At 39.2% G+C, this 15,608-nt stretch overlaps 1 protein-coding gene across 1 annotated transcript in view; it reads right to left on the bottom strand.

Annotated features, from left to right (window-relative positions):
* The window catches only part of LOC126091900 (uncharacterized), a 59,647-nt gene that overhangs the window by 20,845 nt on the left and 23,194 nt on the right, over positions 1-15,608 (bottom strand). Inside the window, exon 3 of the mRNA XM_049907199.1 lies at positions 6,686-6,763. Coding sequence (XP_049763156.1) covers positions 6,686-6,763 — 78 coding nt within the window. The remainder of the gene's footprint in view (positions 1-6,685; positions 6,764-15,608) is intronic.

The raw sequence follows: 15,608 nt of genomic DNA, 5'->3' as shown, positions 1-15,608 counted from the left end.
GCATTTTAAGTAGTGCCTAGCAGTAACATAAAATGTAAGAGAGAGTACATCACATTACACGTGTTTCACGTCCATACAGAGCTGTCTTCCAAACATAAATTTTCATTATCTCTTTTGGTATCAAGATATATAACAGTTGGAAAAGTGCAGGACAACCACTTAGTGTACTTTTGCATTATCTTAATTTTATATTTACTGGATAGACATAGGACAATTAATTTTGCTACTAAAAATTAAACAAACCCATGTACAGACAGCTATACTATGCTTAAGAGTATTGTCAGCAGGCAAGGTGGTGACACTGGGATGTAAGAGCAAACAAAGTGCTGCCATCCACATTCACAGGCCATGTACAGACAGCTATACTATGCTTAAGAGTATTGTCAGCAGGCAAGGTGGTGACACTGGGATGTAAGAGCAAACAAAGTGCTGCCATCCACATTCACAGGTTACTAACGCTATATGCACCAACTAACTGAAGACACCATGACATATGTTTGTTTTTGTGGTCACCCTAATGTTTAATTACTTTCACATTCAATTCATGGTGGGAAGCTATCACAAAAGAATTGTTCTGAATCATTAGTCATGTACTGCCACAATGTTGTAACTTGAATGTTCAATACCAAAGAAAATGATGGATCTACTGGAAAAGGAATAGATATTCACGGAAGGATGTTATTTGCATTCTGCAGAATGGAACAAAAATGGCCTTTCACATATTCATTTCTTACTACGTTTACTGTATTGTTTCTTTGACTGTTTTCAAAAAGTCACTTGTACAGAAGCACCCAGTCTCAAATTATATGCTAAGCTATTTGAAATATATTAATCAAACAAGATACTGACAACAAATGGAGTGAAGTTGGACAATTTTGGACTTTATTTCTGAAACCAATAACTTAATATATTGGTTTTTCTTTCAGAGCAATATTATCTTTTGCTCTAACATATCCAATCAAAAAATAAAGGGAAAAAAAAGAAGAGAGAGAGATTGGTCAACTTCACCCAACCTGGGGTTGATGGCTGCTGACTGCCTCTTCTGCGAAAAATGACTCCAGTGTAGTGGCGTCTTCTGCCATCGAATGTATCAGGATGACCAAATGTAGCAGGAAAAGGTAGAAGGCACCGTATTAAGACTCATCCAAGCTTTCCAAATGATTTATTGTTTCCAACCACATTGACCTCGTACACCTCGGTCTGTTGCACAGGGCCCCACAATGCTGTTGTGCAATCTGGCAGCTTGGCCGCGCCAGTAAAGTTTTTCTTGTGTTTTTTTTTTTTTTTTTAAACTGCTTACACAGCCAACAGCCACGTTTCTGTAGCCACAAGCGGAAGAAGATACTACTCAACTGCGCATGCGCATGATCCAACTCGTAACTGCTAAAACAAATCTAATGTTAACAGTTGTGAAGTCATGCTCATCTGCTCATCGGAGGCAATTTGTTGTTATGAAGCATTGCTTAGTCTTCCTAAAGCGTTTGACACATTTTGCTGTTTTGTATGAGCACTGTGTTTTGTTGCTGTATATGGCGCATTTTCTTTGCAATTTAAGTGTTATTTCAGTTTTTTCTCTCCTTCATGTTTTATTGCTGCAGTATTATTCTGCAGTAGCAGGATACAGTAATATCCTTTGTTAGAGTATTGGTTCTTACCAGTCAAAATTACAAAAATTTAACTAAGAACAAAAACAATGAAAAATTCCCCGAATTCAAAAAAATTCCCAGGTTTTTCCTGGTTTTATCCCGGATGAAAAAATTCACGTGTTTTTCCCGGACCTCCCGGTTGTCCCAGGTCGTAGACACCCTGAAAATGGCAAGAAAACATCCAATACTCAAACGAAAACTGGTCAAAACTCGCCACATATTGTGAATGTAATGCGGGCGGTAGGCTCGAACAGAGCAGTGGATGGACAACGTCCGCCATCCTGACACCAAATGTAGTGGCGTCTTCTGCTACCAAATGTATCAGGATGACCAAATGTAGCAGGAAAAGGTAGAAAGCACCATATTAAGACTCATCCAAGCTTTCCAAATGATTTATTGTTTCCAACCACAGTGCCCTCGTACACCTTGGTCTGCATCACAGGGCCCCGCAATGCTGAGGACGCACCCCAGCGGCCTGTGCAATGCAGTGCTGTGTTGTGCCAGCCTTGGCCAGAGGAGTTGCGGCGTTGTGAGGATGCCGGCAACTGACTCGGCGGTCTGCGTCCCTGCCAGCTCAGTGCTGCTCGGTGTGAACCGCAGGCGGCCAGCTGCGTCCCTCTTGCCGGCGTGGCTGAGATCGCAGCAACAACGAGCACCCGCGATCCGGTGTCCAAATCTGCGGTCCTCGCCTCGGGATGCCCCCAGTGTGTGTTGGAAGCCAGGACGCCTGCCCGCGGTAGTGAGCTGTGGAGTGGTCCATCAATGGCTGGCTACGGACCCCGCGTCAGCCTCAGAGGGTCGAACCAGCGACCCACCGTGGACTGGAATGTTGGCACCCCATCTGCTGCTGCATGTAGCTGGTGGTGTTACACACCACCCCATCCAGGAGAGCTGCCACACTTTAAAAAATCTCGTTAGAAACTCGCACCTATTTATACGGGGCTGTGCACCTCTGTTTTGCTAACGCGCTGCTCCGAGTCACATACTCACAACACCTAGGTTACGCCAATGGGCCCCTTCTGCCTGTAACTTGAGCCATGCAAACCGCTGCGTTTATGCTTATCAGTGATTCAACGGCCCTGTGGTCTCCATTCTACTTCGCAACTGTTGGTATGCGTAACTAACTGCAATCCAGCCTGCTCCTGGCTGTAACTTGTGCTTAGAATATTGCACAATACTAACTTTCCCTACCCTAAACGGTGGTGGCGCTACACCAGGATGACTTTATTTGTTTTGAAACTTTATTAATAATTGAAAAATAAATATAGCATAATAATTAAATATTAATACAAATTTCAGAGTAACATAGAAAGGAAATTTAAGAACAAAAAAGTGTGTTCACACATTTGCTTTACAAAATTCTGAAGAAAAGAACACTCTTCTACTCAGCTATTGCAATCAGGTTGTGCACTACAGTGACTACAGTTCAGAATCTGATGGCAAAAATTTATCCAGATGTTTCTCACTTTAAATAAAAGCCTCCTGAATGGTTATGTGGCAGAGCCATGCCTATCCCAAAAAATTATCATGTAGCTGCCATCAACAACATGTTGCTGAATTCATTAAAAGTGAGAAAAATAGTGTACAGTTCAGCAGACATGGTTGTAAACACAGACAAAGCAATCCATTGCTCTTCATAATTTTTGAACATAGTAAATGCACAATAGGCTTATACTTCACCTGGATGGACATGTGATGTTGATGAGAGCTTTCAAGTCACTAAAACTCCAGAATGGCAATAGGATGAAGTTCAGGCATTTATTTTAATTGAATCTACTCAGAATGAAACAATGTTTGTGTAGCATATTTCACTGAAGCCCGTTGACATTTCTTTTCATTTTGAGACACCGCAGTTTTCTCTCAAAGAAGTGTTCATCACAATGAGGATAAATAACTGGCAGTTGGACTTCTAGAGTACTGCTCCCTCAAGATCACTTTTACATGATTTGCTCAGAACATTATACACACACACACACACACACACACACACACACACACACTACCATTCATTTGGCACTGTTGCTCAACACATCCAGTCCTTGACAGAACTTTTGATGAGAAGTGGATCCTCAGCCTTAGTGTAACTACTGAATGAAATGAATTCTGCATCTGACTATTAAAAATTTTATTTACTGTGACTGCAATTTCAACAAACAGTTACTGTCAAACATTATGTGATGTTGAAACTCACTCCATAACATTAAGTTGACATACTGGTTGTGACATACTGAAGCATAGGTCCCTGCAGTCTAAAACCAAATACATGTAATGGTATAACTCTACCTGCTGTTCCAAACACCATGTGAGAACACATCATGCAGCTAATACAATAACAGCAAAAAAACTAGCATGAAAATAAAACATATGTATCATATACACCAAAGTACAATGCACATGTCATTGTGTTGAACACTTTAAGAGAAAACTGCAGTAATAAAAGAAAAGGTGAACAAAATTACGGAAAAAAATCACATAACTTACACAGTATGGACTGGTTACTATCTATCAGCTTGTAAACTACAATCAAATGTAATTACGCTACTCAGTCCATAATATAATTTAACAGAGGGTGAATACATAAAATTCCCTGTCAAAAAATTAATAAATAATTTTCTTCTTCAATTACGTGTTAAACACGGCATATATTGTGTTTAATATATATGCTTTGTTGTGAAGACCATTAGGCGTTACATAATATTTGGTTACACCTACATCTAAACCCATATTTAAAGTCCAAAAGGCTACTACAATTTTATCACAACAGAACTCTGTAAGGCTGATTATTACATTCTTAGCACACACTAGAAGTATGTCTACTTACGAAGCAATATGCTCTTCTTGAAGCCTCCCAGTGGCATTTTCTTAAGCAACCTTGGAATATGCTTATGCCAAACACTTAAGTGTGTACAATGAGATGACAAAAGTCATGGGACAGTGATACACATGTATACAGATAGTAGTAGTATTGCATTGGCGGAGCTGTCATTTATTCTTAGATTATTCATGTAAAAAGGTTTCCGGGATGATTATGGCCGCACAAATAGAATTTACAGACTTTGATTGAGGAATGGTAGTTGGCACTAGACACAAAGGGCATGCCATTTTTGAAAACATTAGGGGATTCAATACTTTGAGATCTGTAGTGTTAAGAATGTGTCAAAAATAACTAACTTCAATCAATACCTCTCACCATGAGCAGCTCAGTGGCCAACAGCTTTCACTTAATGAGCAAGAGCAATGGCATTTGCACAGAGTTGTCAGAGCTAACAGAGAAGCAACACTGCATGAAACAACTGCAGAAATAAATGTGGGACATACAACAAATGTATTTATTGTGACAGTGCAGTGAAGTTCGGCTTTAACGGGCTATGGCAGCAGTTGACTGATGCGACTGCTTTTGCTAACAGCACAAGACCACCTGTAGTGCCTCTCTTGGGCTCATGAACATATCGGTTAGACCTTACATAGCAGGAGAAGCATGGCCTGGACAGATGAGTCCAGATATCAGTTGGTAAGAGCTGATGGTAGGGTCTGAGTGTGCAAGTTGGTGATGGCTCCATAATGGTGTGGGCTGTGTTTACATGGAATGGACTTGGTCCTCTGGCCCAACTGAACCCATCACGACTGAAAATGCTTGTGTTTGGCCACTTGCTACTTGGAAACTATTTGTCCCAAACAATGATATAATTTTTATGGATGACAATATACCACGTCACTGGGCCACAATTGTTCACGATTGGTTTGAAGAACATTCTGGATATTTCGAGCGAATGTTTTGGCCACCCAGATCGCTGAATATGAATCCCGTCATACATTTATGGGACATAATCATGAGGTCAGTTCATGCACAACATAATGCACCAGTAACATTTTCGCAATTACTGACAGCTATAGAAGCAGCATGGCTCAATAGTTCCGCAGGGGACTTCCAACATCTTGTTGAGTCCATGTCACGTCCAGTTGCTGCACTACACCAGGCAAAAGGAGGTCCAACACAATATTACAGGAATCCCATGACTTCTGTCACTTCAGTGTAGGCCTATATCACAGTTGAACAATTTCAAACAACAGAAAATCCAGGATGGAATGTAACCCTACTATCCCTCCCCCTTCTCCCCCAGCCTCCTCCTTACCCCCACTCAGTCGCCACTTCCATCATGCACTGGTGCTGCTGCTCGCAGTGTGGTTTCAGTTAACTGAAACTGCAGTAGTGCGTGTGGCATCTATTTTTGACAAACACCTTACTGGCTGAAAGCTTTATTTGTGACAGTTTTTTTGCTGCGCCTATCTCCGACTCAGAATCTCCGCTATATGTTGAACAATTTCATTGACTTCATTCATTATGATTCTACACGGAACCCATACAAGCAGAAAATACTAAGCAATGGGTAGCTGATATACCTTGTATGCAATCTGTTTTACACAGGCAAGTATTACCCCCTTGATCTGAATAAACGGTCACAATAAGAGAAAGTGATGTGTTCTGCATTCTCTTATCAATACAAAACTCTGAACACATCTGTCTTTCTAAACACAAAGCCTAACACATTCTGTGAAACTCAGAAATCATCTACATTGTATCATATTACTGATACAATGATTCCTCAAGATATTCTACTGATAAACACTTTAACAGCAGGCGATTTTCCAATGTTCCACAGCAACAGAAAAAAATTGATGGGAAAATAGCAGCCTACAATTTTACAGGACAACAGAAAAGTATTTGTCACAAATACTGCGACTTCTGGCATGCAAACAGAGCAGAAATTACATGCACTGCACTAATCGGGAGCGCTACGAACTTGTCTGCAAATAGCAGTGCTAAACTGCGCATGTTCGCGTCACGCGTAGCTGGAAGGTTAAGTTTCAATCCTGTGTGCCATTTTTAAATTAACAAGGAACTGTCTTTTAACTAGAGTGATTCGCAAATGCCCCATAAGTATGTCACACAGAAAGAAAGAAAACAATAAAATTCAGAATTACAAGACTAACATTTAATCAATACAGAACTTTTTTTTCTGTCCTAGAATGTTACTCACAGCTGAATCAGGTTTCAGCAGGATGGGCTCCACTATAGCACTTGGCACTATTTCATCATCACTAGTATCGTCATCATCCTGAAATAAAACAAAAGAAAGAAAATGAAACTTAATAGTTCACTGAGATTAGTTGTGTAAATTATTGGAATTATTTTTGTAAATTATTATGCAGACATTTTAACGTGGGAGTTTTAGGCTGGGGATTTTTGAACTATGGTAATGTAAGGAGTGGTAAATGTTGGGCCTGAACTACCACATTTCTGACGTTGCCAAACTCAGAAAAAAACTGTAACGTAGCCGTTACCGAACGCTTTGTGAATGCCACTTTGGTTTGTATTGTGCACTGCTTGTTGTTTTCTGTTTTCATTTTGAAAGAACTGAAGAGACTAATCCTGCTCTATCATGGGGTTCAAGTACAATTCTCAAAAACATCTGAAGGATTTAGTGATCCTTATGACCAAATATTACTTTTGTTTCCACAACAGCACAGAACATTGACATGGGCTGTCAGCCCTGCAAGGAGGAGGCAGGGCTTGTTCTCTCACACCACTCATCTTTCCTTGGGCAGCATAAGTTCTGGTTTGTTTACGACCACTGCCAACTGCCACAATATAGAGTCTGTACTATAGCAACACTAGTGACCACAAGAAAAATTACACTCTGTAGCTGTTAACTTTATACAGCAACGTTTTATCAACAGAATTTGTAGCAACTGCAACAGCAGCAGTAGTGGTAATTGTAATAACAACAACAACAATAATATCATCAAACATGACATTTGCAAGTGGAGCTTGACTTACTCAAAGTAAAGTAATAAGTAGCAGTTGATAACAAGTCTATTTTTGAAGCATTTGACATTATTGACAAATCAGTTGTTGAAACAGTTCTTAGGATGAACAGCAGATGTGAGAACTACATATTTCACATGGCTGTTTTGCTGCCCACAAATTAATTAGAGGCCATAGCATTCAGCTACTTACTGTGGTCAAAAGAGCTGGTATAGTATCTGCGCACATGTTGTTACATTTAGACCTTAATCCAAGGAGCCCAAACCTTAAAAGTAGTAAGTAAACTTAAGCATGTGGTCCTAGTTCTTAAATTCACATACATCGGGGTATTAAAATTTCCATTCTTATATAACGTAGGGTAACTTCATAGTTGTCACACATTTTTAAATCTACTGCGTCAAAGTGGTCTACACTACTGTTTGATTAATAAAGTATTCCATCAGAGGAATGGATAAAGAATTTTTTAGGAGGATGAAGCTGGTATATTTCCTACTTGGTGACTTACCATTGGAAAGTAATATAGGCATACTTTAGGATCTTTGGCATTCACAATACAAAATATTGACAAATTAATAGAAGAAAGGTGAGAGCTCAATAACCTGCTCAGCAGAGCATAAGTACAGTATTGCTGCATAAGCACCTTTCATCAAATTGCATGCTCAGAGAGTTAAAGCTTGAGAATAAATTAATTGTCACTGAGCATAGCACTAAGCATGTAACACTATGTTTGAATGAGGTTAAAGAAATCACCGAGTTTCACATCTCACCAATTTGAAAGTTGCCATTCAGAACAATAACATCTTCTACCTGACATATCGCACAGATGTCTTAACAACTGCATCCCCAAAAGCTGAGTGTATGGGCCATGAGTTGTGGCTGGACAGCTCATTCGGTAGGAGCACTACCCACAAAAGCATGGCTCCGGGTTCGAATATAGGCCCAGCATAAAGTTTTACTCCACTGCAAAGTGGAAGATGCATTCTGGAGTGAAGCAGTGTTCAGATATGGCTGACTGGTTTGTCAGCTCATGGTGAGTGTGACACTGAAGTACCATGAACATCTTTTGTGTCAACTGTGTGGTCCGACAAATGTGTGCCCACGCACATATGCATATGAGTGGTTGTCACCTGTGCTACTGAAGAAGCTATTATATCTCTTCCCCATAAACATTAGAAGAAATATGATGTGAAACATGCCATACAATGACAAGTGTCCTCTCAAAGGAGAAAAAAATCCTGAAATTAAGTAATTAATTTAGGATTCAATTGTTATGGAATTTGTGGAGATACACATGGCAGAAGATCTTAAATCGCACTGTCACTTTCAATTTGATAAGGAATGGAAACCAGTAAGCCCTTCATTCCAATCTCCATGACAGCAGCATATGCTTAGTGATGCCCAGTGACAATTAAACTGATTGCTGAACTTCAACTCCACGAGAGCACCAATTTGACAGAGGTTGTGCATCAGTAACACCTGTAAAGATTTGCTGACATACCACAGCAGGCATACACTTTGACATAGGGGGATCAGGTAATCAAGATTTGTATGTTGGCACTAATGCACCGATTAAAATTAACACAGTAATGCACTTTGATAAATAGCAGGCATAAAACTCAACTGAGACTGGCTATTTGGTTGTTAGCTGAAATATTATGGCAAGATGCCAATGTCAATCAGCTGCAAACTTAAAGCATCATGATACAATTACAACTCTGTGACAACTACAAGACACACAACAAGTTAGTTAATGTCAGTAGCTCTCTAAGATTATTTGCAGATGATAACAATGCCTGCAGATTTTTGCTCCCTCCTGGGAACTGATACAGAAGGAAAAAATTTGCGCAAAATTTACATTCATGCAATGACTGAAAGTAGAAAAAATGTTACTTCCTTAGCAGACAACAGAGCTATACTGTGAGTACGCATAATTAAACAGCTGTGCCTCCACGGCTGACCTAAAGAGGCCGCCCCACATCGGCGCAGACAGCGCAGCAAGCACTGTGCCGGGTGCAAAACAGCCTTATATAAGACACAGTGTCGGGCACTCGGACACTCTAATATTTATGTGTCAAATGTATACTTCACTGTTAGACTGTGTCTTGCTGTACTACGTGGTTACGTGTGTTTGTACTGAATACTACATCATTCAGTGCCTTAGTATATTCCTTCATGTAGAAGCAAAATACAAGCTGGCTGGTGGGAATTCTAATACTGTGTTTGTGCAACCTCACAATAATTCAAATAATTGTTTTGCACATTCACAGCAACACAAAATGAAATGACAGAGACAACACAAATCCACAGTCGTTTGTGCTGGTATAGGACTTAAGTGTGCATTTCCCATGGTGTGCTCATCACTGAAAACTGCTCAGCTGTTTGTGGCTGAAGTACATTGCCTGAGAAAAAGTGAAGCTTTTAAAAGGGAAGATGAGATCAAAATAAAACTTCACAGGTTGAAAGGGTTTGTGACATTATTTCAAAAATTACGAAATTAAGTCAAATTTATAAAGAACCTGGCAGTATGAGTCCACTTATCAGTATGATACACAAATTTGGCTGACAGTCATTAAAACAACGGCATTTTTCACTGTGGCAGGACCTTTTCATTAAATTTTAATAACGACCTTTCTTCTCAGAGTGTGAAAATATTTTGTTGATACCCACCTACATAGGAAGAAATGATCATCATAATAAAATAAGAAAAATCAGAGCTCACATGGAAAGATTTTAAGTGTTCATTTTTCCCGCACATTTTTCGAGATTGGAACAGTCAGTATAGAAGCAGCTTAAAGGTGGTTTGATGAAACCTCTGCCAGACACTTAATTGTGAACTGCAGAATTATCATGCAGATGTAGATGTAAATGACTTGCACCCTCTCTGACCTGGACACACTGGTTCTGTTGGGAAGGGTGTCATAAAGGCATTGTACCCTCTCCTAAAGCAATGTGGCTCACAACTGTTGTAACTGGTCCTCAGTATCCTGGGTATTGGCAACGAGACAGAGTCAATGTATGTGTTGGTCTCACACATGTTCAATCAATGGCTGGTCTGGAGATCTTGCTGACCACAGGAGTTACACAACATCATGCAGACAGTTCGTAAAGGCAAGTCACGCGTGGATGAGCATTGCCCTGTTGAAAAATGGCACCACAATACCATTGTGTGAGATGTGGCATGAGAACCCAGGATGTCAATGTTATACCTTTGTGCTGTCAGAGTTTCTTCAAATACTACCACCTGTGACCCAAAGTCATACACCATGGCTCCCTACATCACGATGCCAGGAGTAACGCTGATGTGTCTATCCAAAACATTGGGAAGAGTGGGACATCTCCCCAGGTCACCATCATACTTGCCGACAATGATCATCCGGGGTAGTGCAGAACTGCAATTCACTGTTGAACACAATGTGACACAATTTATCAGTGGTCCGTGCATCCCAGTCACAGCACCATTCCAAATGCAGCCATTTGTGTTGTGGTGATATGGGTGTACAGTCCTAAAGACTGCACACCACCAGTCTAGCACCACGAAACAGCATTGAGAAGGTGCCAACCACCATGCAATGTAAAGAGCGGGCAGCAACACACCTCCCAAAAGACAAAGCTCAGCAGCCCCTGTCAATGCTGATTTCACCAGCCACCCATTGCTGGTCGGCCCCAGTTCGGTCACAGACTTTGAGAGCATCAGTACTAAGTAATAGGGAGACATTACTTAGCATGGTTTCTGTGAGTAGTAATAGTAAACAGTAATTGCTTGTAGGAGCCACAAGCAGCATCTCAAGTTACATTTACATTCCTTTTAGAAATAAAGTACTGTATACATTTGAAAGTTTAATGTCCACATCACTTTTGGATTCCTGCTGCCGGTCATTGCAACTTCTCTCCTTCCTTGTTTGTGTTGGTGCTGATTCCCACAGTAGCTGACACAACAAAGGGCAGCCTACACAAGGGACACTAATTTCCAACTCCCGCTGCAGCTAAACTCCAACCAACGGTGCTGGATGACACACAACGTTGCAGGGAGTCCATTACTAGTTCTTGGATGACAGACACAGATGTGAAGGGATTACGATGTGCCAGGTGCACAATACCCCTGTGATCCCCCTTGTAATGGTCAGACGTGGTCAACCGGAACCTTGACAAGGAGTGTACCTGTCATAATGGACCACTGCTACAGTCAAATAGTTACAGGCAAATACCCCACAAATCCTTACATTGTATGATTTTAGCAGCTGGCCGTCTGAAAATGTACACTGAGGCCTCTTCGTGTTAGTAACAATGTCTCATGAATACGCAGCACCTCCATGGTCCTCCACAGTTATCATTCAACATCTGACACTGTTAATGTCCCTTATATACCCTCTCAGGCCTGGTAACAACACTGAACACACACTATACAAATGCACTCTGGTGGCTGTACTACCTGTCACAGAGAACTGTAACTCATTTCTTCTGGGTGCTTAACTTCTTTGCCAGGGTGTATGATTACTTAATATCACAGAATAGTTAAACAATTTGTAACAGCAACTTTCAAAGCTTTAGAGGCAGTCAGCATACCACTTTAAAAGTTGTAAAAGCCGTGTTCACAGGAAACAGAAAACCCAAAGAAAATAATACTGGTCATTACATTTCTGAATTTCTTTTTATTTTATTTTTTTTTTTTTTTGTTATTTTGGTATTTAAAGTTTTTTCTTTACCAAAATTATTTTATCTGATCATCAGTAAAAAGAGTAGGAGCTGCCTGGAAGTGAGTAGTGGGATACTTTTTAAGAGCTGTAGCAAATAGTTTCACTGCAGGGGGATGTACTGGAGAGAACTCTTGGTAAGCCAATGAGTCTCTCCCTTGGAACTGCAAAATATACAGCACGAATATATTGCTAGAGGAACCATGCTCTCTATGAGATGGTTCAAGAGCTCTCTTGACAGTCGACCCAATTACTCAGCAAGAGAAATGCGGAGGTCTGTTAAGTGTCCTTGGTGGAGACTGACAGGTTACAACTTGCCTCCTTAACGTATCTCATGCTTTAGTTAGCAAAATGAAGATCATTGCTTATTACTCTATAGAGAACATGGTAGGTGATATAACTCCAGGAATGTCATGGAAAGAGACCAGTCTGGTGATTATTCTGTCATGCTGTGGTGAGGTATCATGGTGAATGGCTGTATGGAGGAGCACATTCCTCCATTCATTCATGCTCCAACTTTAATGTAGTCAACTCCACAGTACATGGGCTTGCCAACACGTTCCTCCATTCATTCATGCTTCAATTTTGATTTTGTCAACTCCACAGTACATGGGCTTGCCAATTTCTGTGACCATCAATTTTGTTTAGAGACTGATACGATGTTTCTCATATAGGGAAACATTGCTTTGGAAACAATCATGCAGATGATCTTACAGTAACCAACAAACATCAACAAAATATTTTCTCATGTGGAACAAAAAATGCAGGAGTTATTGACAGACATGAAAGAAAAATATACTCAGATGACAAATTCTCTAAATAGATAACAGATCTTCTAAAACAGATAAAACAGTGGTCAAGGTAAGTTCTTATTAAATGGAAGATTGGATAAACTAGAAAGAGATCAGAATTGGGATTTAAACATGCAGAATAATTAGAATTAGAGGAAGAGAGACCAGAGAGTTAAGTAGAACATTTACATACAAGATAAGTTACTGAATGGAATGAAGATATTAGAAAAGAACTGTTAGATACAAAGGTTAATGTAGGAAGAGTCACAGACAAAAATGTTGAGACAATTTCTGTAATTAGAAATGAAATAGAACCATGATTGGGAAAATCAGAAGCTACCATGGGATGATCAAATAGGAAGGAGACAGATAGAAACAGAGACTTAAAAGAAGTTAATTTACTGTCCTCACTAATTACTGTGCAAGCAGGTATAGGATCTACATTAAGTAACAATGGAGATAAAAGGTATAATACACAAGAGTTACTAAATAATAATTAACTAAACTTTGAATTTGCAAGAAGGCAGGTACAAAAAGAATTAGAGGATTTATTAGTTAAATGTAATGTATAATACAACAAGTGTAATGATTTTTCTACTGTCTATGATAAAGGTTTATCCATAAATTTCCATCTTTTACTCCACTGGAAGAAGTACACTCAGTATTGTTTCTCAAGGCATTTAAAGGCCTGTTACCAGAGGCTGGGAGTGACAAAAATAAATCTTTTTTGTTGTACACCACCTTAATGGGGATGCGGCACAAAGGGATACACTACTATTAGAAGGCTTTACAATTTACAATGATTTCAAGGCACCCTTTGAATCCAAGTGCTGGAGTGAAGGAGTACAGAAGAAATTATTTAGTTTTAAGCCACATAATATTAACTGTAAAGGATACACATATTTTGTAGACTGGCATCTGAATTTAGCAAAATACAGAGATGATCCAATCATAAAGGAACATTTATTAGAGGTGGTAATCGGTAGGTTACCTTGGACAGTAAAGGAAAATTTGCTTGGTAACAACTGGAGAAAGATATCAATTTTATCATAATATATTGAACAAATAGACACAGTACAAAAATTGTCTAACAGATGGCTAACTGAAAATAAATCTAATAATAAGTGGCCAAGAAAAATTAAACAGACAGTAACAATAATACAAAGCATGGTCAGGGATTTAATAAGACAGGATACATGTGAAAAAATATAACACAAAATAAAAACTATTCACATGAAACATGCACATCAGCAATAACGACACGGGAAAACTCTAGGGGTTCCGGGGCAGAGCTCGGCTCCAGAAGCAAATATCCAGACAACCCGCATAATGGAGATTTTATAGAAAGAAGATTTCAGAATAATGCTTATCCAACCAAGTGAAGACTTATTAGAAGAAAGAGAAGGAGTAACAAAAGAGTATTTTAAACCTAGAATAAGTCAATATTATTCTAGACTCTGTAAGTGAAATGTGTGCTACTGACCAGAAATTTTTGGAAGAACACAAGCTACTATATAAGTTTCGAATGTTACCAGTTACTGGAATTAAAACAATTTGAATTACTGGAACAATGGACTGAATTATTGGCCATGCTTGTTATTGGTAATTATGCTTTTGAACAACCGATGTTACCACTAATGGGGCTAAAAGTGCCCTATTTTACTAGGTAATAAGACTGGCTGTCTGAGAATAAGATGCTGATAGATTTCAATGGAGGTAAGATGTCTTTTCTTTATGACGAGGCCATAAGGGAGGTACACCTGCAATTGGAACATGATATAACAGCAGAGTATATCACTGTACAATGATTGCGTAAATAACCACCCGCATAAGAAGACAGCTAATGAACAAGAAGATAATCAATAAGTACACATATCACAATAAGACTGAACAAGACACAATGATACCTTAACTGCAGAAACAAAAAGACATTTTTCATTAAAACCAGAGGTAATTAAAAGATTTTAAATATGCACTAAAGACAACATAACATGAACCATTCCACACTAAGCCTTATCCAACACCTGCATCAGTTAAGGACATAGTACAAATGGAAATAGAAAAATAAATTGAGTAATGAGGTGTTATTGAACTTCTGGTTACAAGAAGTCATTAGCAAGAGTTAGAAACTGGGTGGATCAGTCTATTTAGTATTAAGACACTAGAACATTAAATAGAATAATAGACGTAGGAAGGGACAGATCCCAATTGTAGATAAATCACTAACGAGATTTTCAGGATTCAAATATGGACTTAACATTTGTTACTGGCAAGTACCATTAGCCAGAGAATCTAGGAAACATATGTCAGTGTTTCTGTTTGAAGACATATGTTATCAATTTAAGGTCTTGCCTTTTAGGTTGAACGTATCTGTGTCTGTGTATATAAGAGAACTAGACAAAGCTGTGTGAAAATCGCCTTAAAGATGAAATATCAATTATGTAAGTGACATAGTCATAGGATCCAAGACATGTTAAGAGCATTGTAATACACTAGATCAATTATTAAACAGTTCCATCAAATGAAACCCTCTTTTGTCCATATACTTAAACCTGTTTTCACGTAACTACCCAAGTTGTAGCAAAGCTCAAGTAGCTTCTGGCCAAAGTATTCTAATGTCTTAGCACTAAAAGGGAACTTTGCATTTTCATGA

This window comes from Schistocerca cancellata, chromosome 7 (assembly GCF_023864275.1).
Source record: "Schistocerca cancellata isolate TAMUIC-IGC-003103 chromosome 7, iqSchCanc2.1, whole genome shotgun sequence".
Lineage (NCBI taxonomy): Eukaryota > Metazoa > Arthropoda > Insecta > Orthoptera > Acrididae > Schistocerca > Schistocerca cancellata.
Note: the sequence above shows the minus strand (reverse complement) of the source record. Positions and strands in the feature narration are given on the sequence as shown.